This window comes from Prionailurus viverrinus, chromosome D1, assembly GCF_022837055.1.
Source record: "Prionailurus viverrinus isolate Anna chromosome D1, UM_Priviv_1.0, whole genome shotgun sequence".
Taxonomy (NCBI): Eukaryota; Metazoa; Chordata; class Mammalia; order Carnivora; family Felidae; genus Prionailurus; species Prionailurus viverrinus.
In genome coordinates, this window is record NC_062570.1 from 108,019,147 (window position 1) to 108,032,596 (window position 13,450).

Sequence of the window (13,450 nt, forward strand, 5' to 3'; positions counted from 1 at the left end):
CATGATCTCGTGGTTGGTGAGTTCGAGCCTCGCATCCGATTGAGCATGGAAGCACAGAGCCCGCTTCAGATCCTTTGTCCCCACCTCTCTCTGCCCCTCCCCAGCTCATGCTCTCTCTCTCAAAAATAAATAAAAATTGAAAAAAGAAAAAAAGTTTGAAAATGCTCAAACAAGGCAGCCAAGGGGGAGCCCTGATCTCCCTGCCTCCGCCCCAGGCACTCAGCCCCAGGGTGGGGGTTCGTGAGGGGTTAGGGCCGCCAGATCATCCAGACCCTTAGCATTCCAACCGTCTCATCAGACAAAACCCAATACAGAGAACTAAGAGGGCGGGGCCCAGTGCACCTGCCCTCCCAGCCCTCGACCTGGCCCTCTCCCAAATCAGCCCGGGCTCCCAGGAAGTGATGGCCACTCCCCTTACAGACAGGACGCCAAGGCCCAGGACCTGGTCTAGGACTCCCAAGGACAACACACAGGCTCAGGACAGTGGGTCCGGGCCCTGTGCCAGCCTGTGGCAAGCAGTGTCCCAAAAGTCTGCACTTGGGGCTCCACCTGGGGCTCTGAGGGCAGCTCCCACCTCCGACCCAGGCTCTGTCAGCCTCTGCCCTGCAGATGCTATCCTAGTTTGTGGCTTACCCCTGGTCCCCCCCCCCCCACCCCTTCCCACTCTGTCTCCTCTTCCACCCTCACTGCAACCCACCCTTATCTATGGGAAGAAAAGCCAGGACCCCAGAGGGGCTGGGGCAGCTTACATAAGCTGCAGGTGTCTAGGTGAAGGAGGCTCTTGTGCGCTGGGAGCTTCCTGGGAGGTCAGGTTTGTGCTCAGCGGGAGTCTGGGTGTCAGCCAGAGCCTCACAGGCTGGAGTATACAGGGAGGGCAGGGACCGGGCTGTGAGGAGGGCACAGAGGATCAGCAGAGTCACATGGGACCTCAGCAGTCTGGCCCCGTCCCTGCAGCTGGGGCCCCATCCCTCCCAACGTCCTAGATACCCAGTACTCGGGCAGGGGTGCGAGCCCCCAGGGTACTGGGGAAGGAGACAGCGGGCGGCCAGGGGTGGTGTGAGGTCCCGGGCTGTCCCTGAAGGTCAAGGCTTGCTGATGCCTTCCTGGGCAGCAGGTTTGGACAGAAGCACACTCCAGAGACAGATGTGGGGCCTTTTCCTTTATTGTTTGGGGTCTCTCTGCATGGAAACCCGAGACCCCACCCCCACCCCACACCCAGGTGCCTCTGGCACCCCCGTTACTGGTACACCGGTCCCTGAAGAGTCCCCTGTAAAATCACCGATATAAAAAAGGAGGGAGCGAGGGAGGGAGCGCCTGACCACCCCTCAGTCCAGGTGACTCCTGGTCGGCAGGTGGGGCAGGGCTGGGGGGGCAGGCCACGGAGGTGAGGGGCACTGGCTTCTGCACGGGGGAGAACAGGCATTCCCAGCCCCAGGAAGAGGCCTCGGCTGGGAAGGGCTTCTGCACATCTAGACGGCAGACTGTGCAGAGTTAGTGGTTATGGTGTAAAGTCTGCAGGTGAGGCCGCTGGGTAGGCTGGGCGGGTGCCCTCTGGCTGCAGCGAGGGGACAGGACACGTCAGGATGCTCGGAGGCCGGGGGCCGTCAGCTCCCCTGGCAGCCTCATCCCGAGGCAGGAACAAGCGAAAGTGGCCTTCCTCGTTTGGCGACGGGAGGAGCGGGGGGAGGGGGGGAGTCCATCTGAGCCCGTGACTGGCGAAGGCAGGGAAGGCCACACGGCTCTGCGCAGAGCAGAGGAACCGTGGCAGCTGGGAGGTGAGGGGACAGGAGGACAAGGCCGCCTCCTGCTCCAAGGAAGGCACTTGCAGCTGGTGTGGCCCGGTGCGGCATGGCGGGAAGGCATGGCTTGGCAGACGAGGGAGAGGAGCACGGCAAGGGGACCGGAGCCCCTGCCTCATGCAAACATGGTCAGCTGTAACCACTGCCGGCAGAGGAGGGCAGAGAGAGAGGTCAGCCAGCGACAGCAGAAACGCCCAGTCCAGCCTCCTAGCCCAGGGGCCACCATCTCTGGGGAGGGGCACTTTCTTACCTCCTCTACCCCTGGGAGACCAGGGCGCAGGCACCCACGAAGACCTCCAGGAGCATGCCCCCCACCTCCCTTCCCAAGATCCAGACACCCCCACCCCATCCCATCCTTCCATCCTTCCAGAGGCCTGCCCTTTGGGTCTGGTTCTGAGGCCACAAGTTCCTGCCCCAGGTGGGTAGAAAGCATCACCACCCGAATACCCTCCCCCGCCACGGCCAAGGGAAGCTCCCACCTTAAACAAGTCAAAGGTCACCACCCCGTCCAGATCTGTGTCCAGAGTTTTGAAAAACCCTACGTTCAAAAGAAGACGTTTTGGCATTAGAAACCAGTGGGACATTCATGCAGGACCACCCTGCCGCCTGCCCCTCCCCCGCACATCCCCACGGCACCCCAAGCCCTCACCTGTCACACTGGGAAGCAGCTCTCTCTGCTGTCCTCCCCCTCCCCCAGTCTCCCGACTCGGCCTTCAGGTTCCCAGGTACTTCGCCTCTCTGGGACACGCCATGGCACATAGGTCCCATCTGTAGCTGTCATTCCCATCAGCTTATGGGAGACAGAACCAGAGGCAGGAGCCAGATGAAGACACTCACGGAACATGGTCTCCAGCCGCACCAGGCAGCACACGAAGTTGTCAAAGTCCACGGCCAGGTCGGGCTCCGAGTAGCGGGTGATAATGAGTTCGTACAGCTTCTTGTTGAGCTTGAAGCCTGGCCCAGGAGAGTGCGTGAAGGCCAGGGAAGCGGGGCCAGGGAGGGGGGCTGGGGCCTGGGCAGGGTGAGCCCCACCTGAGCAGGGCCAGGAGCTGGGTGCGGGGGGCGGGGGGTGCTGGGCAAGCAAGTGCCAGTCCGAGGGAGCAGGAGCCCAGACCGCCCCAGGGAATCAGCGGCCAAGGAGGGCCCGGGGGTCCAGTTTTGTTTGTGCCGAGTGCCCTCGCCTCATCCTGACACGGGACTGTGAAGATGAGGCCCGCACCTCTCTCACTGGAGGCCCTGGAGCCCAGCTCCACCTCTCCCTGGCTGTGTGGCCGCAGGCCAGTCACTGTCCCCAATCGTGCTTTTCTCCGGGCGCAATGGAGACAGTAAAAGACCTTATCCCCGTTAGGCCACAGTGAGGACACGGGGAAGCGCTGATAAAGCACTTAGCTCAGTAATTCAGTAAGAAGGCAGGAGATGGCTGTTACCGCCACACCATCACCATCTCCACCCCGGGGACAGGGCCGGTGCCGCGGGCCGCCACTCTGGGTAGCCGCCGACAGGCAATCGGCCTTGGGCCGTCTGCCTGGGGACAGGCCTTACCCGCAGACTCGATGGCCATCCGCATCTCGTAGGCACTCATGCTGCCCGACTTGTCCAAGTCAAACTTCCGGAAGATGGCCTAGAGTGGGGAACAGAGGATGAGGGCCAGGCCGAGGGAGGCACCCAGCCCTTCCGGCCCACCCCAGGGTCGGGGGCTGCTGCGGGTGGAGGGCAAAGACCCGAAAGGTGGGCCGGGGGCTGGGGTCTGGAGCGGCAGACCCAGGGCGGAGGGCCTAGACCACGCAGCCCGTCTGGGAGCCCGCAGCAGACCCCTCCTGGGACTGAGGCCGCACAGGAGGGAGGGACCACCTACCAGGTAATTCCGGATGCGGTTCCACAGGATGTTGAACTCCACCAGGCCCAGCTTCCCGTTGCCGTCCCGCTGGGGGGCTACCGTTAGGAAGCTTAAACCCGCACAGGGTGAGGGAACAATGGGGAGAAGGGGAGACTGACAGCAAGACGAGGGGAGGGGGAAGGGCAGGCGCCCACGGGGCCAGGTGGGTTGGACAAGGAGGGGTGCCACCAGCACCAGCCTTAAGGTGACTCAAGGACCCAGGCCCTGCTCTACCTCTCACTCAACACAAAGCCTGTGCCTCAGTTGCCCCTCCCCGCTATCCCCCCCCCCCCCCCCCCAATCATGGGGAAATGGCCTGGGAAAAGGACTGGTTCCTCTACACTCCACAGAACACTGTTCCGGGAAAGGTCACAGGGCGTCCTTCCCCACCACGTCCCCCACACCAAAGCAGCCTCACGAAACGAAAGCAAAAGATACGTCCATGAGGTTCACCATGCTGCGGCACGACTCCAGGCTGAAGCCCTTTGTCCGCAGGTCCTTGTCTGCAAGAAAATCGGTTCCAACACCTCAAGCAGCAGGCTTCCGGGGCCTGCCCCCGGGGCACTGGGCGGGATGGGGACCAGGGAAGTTCGATTCCTGGCACCTGGTGTGCAAAGCCTAGCAGAGTGGGTGCGTCAGGTCACTCTTATCGGCACAGTGTCAAGTACTTTAGCAACCGAGCCGGTGTCTACACCACGAAGAACCAAGAATGAAAGGAGATCAGTGCTCCACCAAAGCGAGAGAAACGCAGTAGAAACGTGAGGCCAAGGCGGCCAGGGCGGGGGTGAGGTTGGCCGCAGGCCCCGAAGGGGGACAAGAGGAGAGGGGTCTGGGCTGAGGGAACAGCAGGGATGGAGGTCAGAGGCAGGGGCAAAGGGACGGTTGGGGGGCGGGGCTGCCTAGAGCTGCGCACGCGGGGGAGTGAAGCCAGCCCCGTTCTGCAGGCAGCCCCTCGGCCTGGCCCTGGGGCGTATCTTCCAGAGGAAGGGGAGACCTGTTCCTTGCTCCTACGGTGCTGTCACCAACTCGGCTTCTAACGACACCAGGTCACGGCACTTGGGCATGGAGAACGGGGTCCGGCAAGATGGTGCAAAGAGTTTGGGAGGAAAATGGGGGTGAGCAGGGCTCAGAAAGGCAGTGGGGGCTTCCCCTGCCCATGAAGACCAAGGGCTTGGGTTGGGCTCCGTGTGAGAGCAGAAGCCTCGATTCTGGAGTCTGGAGGAGGGGGGGTGCCGACTACAGGGTGGAGAGCTGCTGTCCTGGGACACTCACGTTTGCTGATGATCCTGTTGAGGATGGTCCGCAGTTCCTTGACGCTGATCTCCATGTCCTGGGGGAAGAGGGAGGAGGCACCCACCCTGGAGAAACGCTGCGCCCCTGCGCCCCCTCCCCGCCCTCCGCTCCACCACACCCTGCCTACCTCCCCTGCCAGCTGCCTGAAGAGGGCCTTGAAGTTCTCATCAATCTCCTCTTCTGAGAGCACTTGCTAGATGGAGAAGGGGGAGAGCAGGTGAGGGGCGCTCCAGCCAGGCCCCCGCATGGGCAGCAGCTGGGGCGAGGCCGGGACCACTCATCACCACACGCCTGCCTCCTCGTGTCTCTGAGCCTCCCTCTGGTCACCAGTAAAGTGGGAATCACTCTCCCCCTGCCTGGGGCTCTGCGGCCTGAGGAGAGTGCAGTTCAGCTCCGTGATGGCGGTGGGGGGGAGGCTTTGGGCAAGTTCCTTAACCTCCCCGAACTTGACTTTCTCGCTGAAAGGGGAGATGGTGGCCTCACCCGGACAGGGTTGTTGTGGAGGCAACGGGGTAAAGGGCTCAGCACAGAGCCGCCAGAGACCAGCGAGAGCTCAGGGACCTCGCGTCACTATTATCACCAAGCCCTCTGCAAAACCGTAAAGTGCTGGGCAGATGAGGGATTGGTATTACCCCTAAAGCTTCTGTCGGGGGGGCTCCCAGGAGCCAGGACACCCAGGTCCCCGCGATACGCCCAGGGTGAAGGGGTGAGGCAGAGGAGGAAGGCACCTGGGCGGTGGGGGGGCGGCGGGCAGGGCACGTACCTCATCAGGGAGATTGGCCTGGATCTGGTCGTCCAGCTCCCTGCAGAGGTGGAAGGACAGAGGGGCCAGTCAGGGTGGGGGTGCAGGGGGGCCCGGCGGAGGGGGGGGAGTGGGCACCGGGGAGGGGCCTTCAACTCACTCGGTCCCGGCCTTCTTCTCCGAGAAGAAGCGTAGCACGAAGTCACCCTCTTTGTTGGGCTCGAAGGTGGAGGGCACCACCACGTACTCCCCGGGCGGCAAGCGGAAGCGGGTGCTGACCTCCCGCAGGTTGATGAACTGCTCCGAGCGCGCCCGCGACGAGTTGGCCAGGAAGAAGTCCCGCTTCAGGTGCACGGCCGGCTGGCCCACCAGCTGGCGGGAGGGGAGGAGGGGGTGAGGGCTGCAGCCGGCCGCTCAGCCCGCCCTCGGGGAGCTGCCCGCACACCGCACACCCGGGCCGCAGGCCCCGGGCTCCAGCCGAGCGGCCGGCAGGCTGGTCTCGGCCCGGTTGCCCTCGGGCTGCACGGCGCCGCCAGATCATCTTGTCTCAGTTTCCCCGTCCGCAAGATGGAGGGGACAACGCTGCCTACCGCACAGGGCGGAGGTGAGGACATACTCTGGAGGTGAACGTGAACGCTAGGACTCCGGCGAAATAACATTCCCGCTATCGTTACCCAGAGCGTCCCCCCGAGTCAGACACCGTGGGGTACCCTCCACGGGGCGCCTCATTCAAAGCTCACGACAGCCCCGTGAGGCGGCGCCCTGTGCCCATTTTACAGATACTGACGCCGAGGCCTAAGCTTAAGCCACTCGCTCGAGGGTGCAGAATATTCAGCCTGTCCACCGCCCTGCTCCTAACCGATGCCCGAGGCATCCTCCGCCGGCACTAACTCAGCGGAAACAGTAAGGCGGGAAGAGCCTCGTGTGTGCGTGTTGGGCGGGACTCTGAGGGCCGGGGTTCAGACCCAGCTCTCTCACTTACTACCTGTCCTGACCCCCTGGGACAGCAACATCTGCCCCCTCCGGGGGGGGGGGGGGGTGGGAAGACGGTTCACGAACAATAAAACGAGGTGACTTCTTAACTCTCTACGTGTGGGCTTGCTGCCATCTTGCTCCCCTCTGGGCACCAACAGGCCTTGTGTGTTCAGGGGTATGTAAATCCAGGTGTCAGATGTCACCTACCTCCGGAGGAACCTGCCAGAGAGACGGAAGAAGTTAGAGATGTGTGCTTGGCCTACAGGCACAGCGTGTGCTGGACAGAGGCCCTGAGTTCTTAAGAATCACGGGATCTGAGGAGACCGGGAGGCAGGGCTCGGGGCCACTGGCCGCCCAGACCTGTCTTCACGCCAGAGAGGCACCTCAGGACCTCAGGAAAGGGCCCCGGGCAAGGTCCTCTTCACCCCTGGAACACCCTGGGCCTTGGCTCTGAGTCGGACCCAGCACAGCCCCCAGAGCGGCCAACTGCAATGTCCTACAGCCCAGGGACATCAGAGCCCCCACCAGTTTGCTGTCGGGAGCTCCGGGCCTGGGCCGAGACTGTAGCGGTTCTCTTTCCCTGCCAGGAAGGTCCAGAAGTTTCTGTGTTGAACACAGCAAGTGAAGCAGGGCCCTCCCAGGCCAGTCTCTGCTTATATACTAAGACAGTGAGCTCACTACTCCTCCAGGGCCGCCCACTTGCCCACTTCTTTCTGAGGCCGAGCCAAAGTCTGTCCCCCAGAAGCTACCTCACAGTCATCAGCTAAGCCAGAACCCTTGGCCCAAGGGGGGCCACGGCAGGCGCCTCCTGGGGACAGTGGCCAGGGCCACCTGCCTCAGGACTGTGGCGGCAGTGTCCTCTGGCGCCCCCTGGTGGGGCTCGCCCACGGTGCACCGGGAGCCCGGCTTTCGACGCCGGTTCATCGTGATCGTGTGATCGGCTCACCTCGTAGACAGCGAAGCCGATGGTCTCCATGTCGCGGCCAAAACGGCGCTCGCGGCGGCGGTGCTTCTGCATGAGGGCTAGCACGAAGCTGCAGCCTGATTCTCGACCCCCGTAGTAGTCGTCGTCCGCGTCGTCCGCCTCCTCCAGTCGGATCTTGAACTGGGGATTGACCCAGAAGGTGGCTGTAGGAGGTGGGTTGGCGGGAGGGGTCAGGGGAGGCGCAGAGCAGAGTGGTCCCCGCCTCCAGGCTTCCCCTCCCCCACGTGTCCCTTCGTTCATACGTCCCACAAGTATTATTACTAAGTGTCCGCCGTGTGACAGACGGGCAGTGGGGGGCACACGCGGTCCCTGCCCTCATGAGCTCACATTCCAGGAGGGGAGGCCAAGTCTGAGCAAGTCGGGGCGCTTATGAGAACAATTACAAAGAGTAAGCAAGCTGGAGCTGGGAGCCGGTCAGGGAAGGCGTCTTTGAGGAGGTGACATTTGAGTGAGATCTGAAGGAGAAGCCCTGGGAAGACACTGGGAAGCAGGAGGGAGAAACAAGGACCCACACGAGGGAGACAGCCGGTGTCTAATGCAGCATCCAGCTCCGGCAAGCACGGGAGATGTGGACAGTGGCAAAGGTCGGCGGGAGCCGGGTGGGCAGTGAGGAGGGTGGTTTGAATCAAAGGGCAAGAGGCCCTCCCCACGCCCCAACAGGCTTGCACCAGGAGTGGCATGAATGGATTCGGATTTGCAAAGGTAGCTGCAGCTGCTGTGTGGACGATGACTTAGGAGAGAAAAAGACAAGGCAGGGTCTGATAGGAGGCCACTCGGCTGCAAAGGGTGACAGAGACTTGCGTCTCTGGCAGTCTGGTGACTCAGTCGCCCACGACCCCCTAAAACAACCAGGTGCTGGACACAGTAAGCAAAGTGGCTTTTTAGAGGCACTAATAAGCCACAGCATTCCCCTCCCCCTCCCCCCCCCCCCAAGTTGACATTAACCAAAATGACGGATATCAAGTGTTAGCCGGGAATGTGGAGAAATCAGAACGTCACACGCTGCTGGTGGGAATGTAACACGGGGCCGCCACTTCGGAAAACAGTCTGGCACTTCCTTAAATGGTTACACACAGAATTATCCTATGACCCTGCAATGATACTCAATACTGCAATGTATGAAAACGTACATCCACACAAAAACGTGGATGTAAATGTTCACAGTGGCATTATTTGTGATACCCGAATGGTAGAAGTGACCCAAGCCGTCCATCAGCGGAGAAATGGATTTTTAAAAACGTGGTATAACCAAACAATGGAATATTATTCGGCAACAAAAAGAGAGTACCGATATGGGCTCTAACACAGATAAGCCTACGAACGGGCAGATCCACAGCCGCAGAGAGGAGGCTGGCGGTTACCTGGGAGTGAGGAGGAGGGGTCAGGAGTGACAGCTGTAGGGTGGACGGTTTCTTTTTGGGGTAATAAAAATGCTCTAGAATTGATGTACTGATAGATGCACAACTTTGTGAATATATGAAAACCACACTGAATTTTCCACTTTTAAGTTGGTGAACTGGACCGTATGTGAGTGATAACTCAATAAAGCCTTTTTTAAAACATGGCCACTAGGAGCCCCGCGAGGTATATAATGCCGAAGGACTCCTGCAGATGCCTGGAGACCCTGAGCCCTGGGTACAGGGACAGGAGACAAAATCTAGCAGGAGATCTTTGCAACAAAACTGGGACCCCTATGAGGAATGCCAACAGCATACATAGGAAAGAAAAATAAACCCCACTGGGAGGAAGGAAAAAAAAAATTCTCCCCAAGAATTTATAACCACAAGCCTTCACGTGATCTTGCAGTTTCAATTTGTTCCTTCTTTTCTTTAATTAAAAAAATTTTTTTAATGTTTATTTTTGAGAGAGAGAGACAGACAGAGCACAAGCGGGAGAGGGGCAGAGACAGACACACAGAATCCAAAGCAGGCTTCCAGGCTCTGAGTTATCATCACAGAGTCCGATATGGGACTTGAACCCACGAACTGTGGGATCATGACCTGCGCTGAAGTCGGATGCTTAACCGACTGAGCCACCCAGGCGCCCCTTTTTTAAATCTTTCAAAAATGTTTATTTAGTTTTGAAGGAGAGAGACACAGAGCGTGAGTGGGGGAGGAGCAGAGAGCGAGGGAGACACAGAATCCAAAGCAGGCTCCAGGTTTCAAGTCGTCAGCACACAGCCCAACGCGGGGCTCGAACTCGTGAGCCAGAACATCACGACCTGAGCTGAAGTTGGACGCTTAACCGACTGAGCCACCCACGCGCCCCCAGTTTCAATTCGTTCTGCCTATGAAGTCAAGGAAACCTTCAGGAGATAATTTATTTTTAAAAGTGTCCTGGGATTCAAAGAGTCATCCCAGGTGACTGATAGAAACACCGGAAGAACCTAACTTCACCCAAGGACTCAAAGAACTCCCACAGATGAACTTCTAGGCCAAAGGAGACAAAAATCTCACAAGGAAAGCAGGCATGAGTAAGTGAGAACCAGCAGCCACAATGGACCAAAACACCAACCCTCTGAGACTAAAAATATTGAAATAATCAGATGCCAGAATATAAAAGACTGGGTTTATTATATTTAAAGAAATAAATGAGAAGCTTGGGAATATGAGCAAGAATAAACAGATTTGAAAACCAGGGGCGCCTGGGTGGCGCAGTCGGTTAAGCGTCCGACTTCAGCCAGGTCACGATCTCACGGTCCGGGAGTTCGAGCCCCGCGTCAGGCTCTGGGCTGATGGCTCAGAGCCTGGAGCCTGTTTCCGATTCTGTGTCTCCCTCTCTCTCTGCCCCTCGCCCGTTCATGCTCTGTCTCTCTCTGTCCCAAAAATAAATAAACGTTGGAAAAAAAAAAAAATTGAAAACGAGCCACTAGAACTTCTACACATTAATTTTTTAAATAAAACTAAGTACTTGTTAGAAGGATTAACCACCAGATATGACACAGCAAAAAAGACAACTCGTGAAATGAGAATGGATCGGAAGGAACTACCCAGAAGCAGAAGGCAATGCAAGGAAATTAGGAGACGGCAAATTTGAGCAATGGTAAGAGACTAGATGATTGAGCAAGGAGTTCCAGCTTACGTTTGATTAGAATTCTAAAAGGAAAAAATGAAGAGTGTAAGAAGGAGCTGTTATTCTAAAAGATCATGGCTAAGAATTTTCTAGAATTGTTGAAATACATCAACCTGCAGGCCCAGGGAGCCCCGTGAATCCAAAGCAGAATAAAAAGAAATCCACACCTCAATACATCTTGGTGAAATTACGGAATATCAAAGATGAACAATCTTTTAAAAAAAAAAAAATTTTTTTTTTTTTACATTTATTTATTTTTGAGAGACAGAGTCAGACAGAACATGTGCGGGGGAGGGGCAGAGAGAGAAGGAGACACAGAATCCAAAGCAGACTTCAGGCTCTGAGCTGTCAGCACGGAGCCCAACGCGGGGCTCGAACCCAAGAACCGTGAGATCATGACCTGAGCCGAAGTCGGCCACTTAACTGACTGAGCCACCCAGGTGCCCCTCAAAGATGAACAATCTTGGGACGCCTGGGTGGCTTGGTCGGTTAAGCGGCCGACTTCGGCTCAGGTCATGATCTCACGGTCCGTGGGTTCGAGCCCCGCATCGGGCTCTGTGCTGACAGCTCAGAGCCTGGAGCCTGTTTCAGATTCTGTGTCTCCCTCTCTCTCTGCCCCTCCCCCGTTCATGCTCTGTCTCTCTCTGTCTCAAAAATAAATACACGTTAAAAAAAAAAAAAAAAAGATGAACAATCTTAAAACAGAAAAGACAAAGCATCACAGAAGGCGTGGGAGACAGAGTCTCGGCTCACAGAGCAACCAGAGAGGCAGAGTGAAGAGTAACGGTACTTCCAATGGGCTAAAAGGAATGCAATCCAGAATTTTGTGTTCAGAGAATTGTCAAGAACGAGCACACCGCAGAGGTATTTTCAGAAGAGTGGAGAGAGTTTATAGAAGGAGAAGAGGGGGAAGGAGGTGGAGGGGAAGGAGAAGGAGGAATACGAAGGCTTATGTTTTAGGCAGATGGAAATGAGCTCAGATAAAAGTTGTGGAAATGGTGAGCAATAAATACTGTTCTTCTATGGGTGAGCCGGTGAATATGGGCTGTACCAAATAATGATACGGAGCAAACACCTCGGTCCTCCAAACCCAGAGACGGGAAAACTAGTAGAGGGAAAAGCAAGAGAACTCAAAATCCAAAATAAGGCATAACAGGAAGGACAAACAGAAAACGCACAGGAAGTCTGCTGAAATAAATACAAAGTCATCAGCAATCACCATGAATGTCAATGGACTAAACTTTCCAATCCAAGGGCAAAATGTTTCAAACCGGATGATCAAAAAGCCAGTGGTGTGCTGTTTACAAGAGCTAACCACCGAAACACTGAGCTATAGAAAGATTGGACATCAAAAAGTATAACAAAATATACCACAAAAATACTAGCGGAAAGAACATTGGGACAGCTATAGTGACAGCGACTGAGAGGGACTAGAAAGTTAAAGAATTACACCCGGAGAAGGCAGCCATTAAATAACAACAACGTAACAGGTCTGACTCACTAGGAACTTATAACAAGTCTAAGCTTGATGCAGCTAATATCATAACGCAAAATCTGTAAAGCAAAATGACAGATATAAAGGGAGAAACTAGCAAAAACATCAGCATGGCGTGTGACTTTATCTTCCCTCTTCCAGTAACTGACAGACTAAGCCGACCAAATATTAAGTGTGATCTGACGGACAATTATAAAACATTCCCCCTAACACTCAGAATTGCGTGACACTCGGATCGTTCAAGAGAACAGACTGTAGGGCTGCGATGCCTCTGTTCCAATCCCAGCTCCGTCACTTATCAGTGCCTCACTTTCTTTACCTGTAAAGCAGGTATCATAATAGTGCCAGCCTCACAGGGTCAGTGTGAAAGTTAAACAAGTTATCATACTTAAAATATTTAGGGGAGTGCTTAGCATATAAGACACACACACAAAAGCGTGAACCAGTCTTCTGAGAACATGTGAACACGCGCTGGGCCGTAGCACCAGCTTCTGTTTATTTCAAAGCTGCGATCTCATAAGACCGTGTTTTCTGACTACAAGGAAATCAAGTTAGAAACCAACAATAAAACGGTAACTAGCAGGTTATAACTGGGGCGTTTGGTTATTAATTCACTCTTAATTGTTACAGGTCTATCCAGATTTTTTCTTTTTCTTAAGTTGGTCTCGGTAGCTTGTTTCTTTCCAGGAATTTGTCCGTTTCACCTAGGTTAGCTCATTGGTTGGCACACAATGGTTCACAGTACTTCCTTATAATCCATTTATTTTTGTTGGTTTGATAATGATGGTCTCTCTTTAAGTCCTGATTTTAGTAATCTGAGTCTTCTTTTTTTCTTGTTTACTTTGGTTAAAGATTTTACAACTTTGCTGAGCTCTTCTAAGGACTGACTGTTGGTCTCGTTGATTTTCTCCATTGTTTCTCCATTTTCTGTTTCATTTATGTGTACTTTCATCTTTATTATTTCCATTCTTCTGTTTGCTTTGGGTTTCGTTTGACCCTTTACTACATTCTTAAGGTAGACGATCAGGTTGTTGATTTGAGATCTTTCTTTTCTAACATAGGTACGTACTGTTTTAATTACCATTCTGTGTGATTTCTCATATTTCTGCATTTTTTAAATGTTTATTTAGTTTTTGAGAGAGAGAGAGAGAGAGAGAGAGAGAGCATGAGCAGGGGAGGGGCAGGGAGAGAGGGAGGCACAGAATCTGAAGCA

The 13,450-nt window shown here is 55.7% G+C and overlaps 1 protein-coding gene across 3 annotated transcripts in view; it reads right to left on the reverse strand.

Moving 5' to 3' along the window:
* Positions 1 to 1,146: 1,146 nt before the first annotated feature.
* Positions 1,147 to 13,450, reverse strand: part of CAPN1 (calpain 1) — a 28,305-nt gene continuing 16,001 nt past the window's right edge. For all 3 annotated transcript variants that reach the window (XM_047876964.1, XM_047876962.1, XM_047876961.1), the window contains exons 11-22: positions 7,632 to 7,813; positions 6,893 to 6,904; positions 5,871 to 6,082; positions 5,732 to 5,771; positions 5,096 to 5,161; positions 4,948 to 5,005; positions 4,114 to 4,178; positions 3,655 to 3,723; positions 3,342 to 3,420; positions 2,637 to 2,753; positions 2,279 to 2,337; positions 1,147 to 1,941 (exon numbers count right to left, since the gene is read on the reverse strand). In XM_047876964.1, coding sequence (XP_047732920.1) covers positions 1,915 to 1,941; positions 2,279 to 2,337; positions 2,637 to 2,753; positions 3,342 to 3,420; positions 3,655 to 3,723; positions 4,114 to 4,178; positions 4,948 to 5,005; positions 5,096 to 5,161; positions 5,732 to 5,771; positions 5,871 to 6,082; positions 6,893 to 6,904; positions 7,632 to 7,813 — 986 coding nt within the window. In that variant the 3' untranslated portion in view covers positions 1,147 to 1,914. The remainder of the gene's footprint in view (positions 1,942 to 2,278; positions 2,338 to 2,636; positions 2,754 to 3,341; positions 3,421 to 3,654; positions 3,724 to 4,113; positions 4,179 to 4,947; positions 5,006 to 5,095; positions 5,162 to 5,731; positions 5,772 to 5,870; positions 6,083 to 6,892; positions 6,905 to 7,631; positions 7,814 to 13,450) is intronic.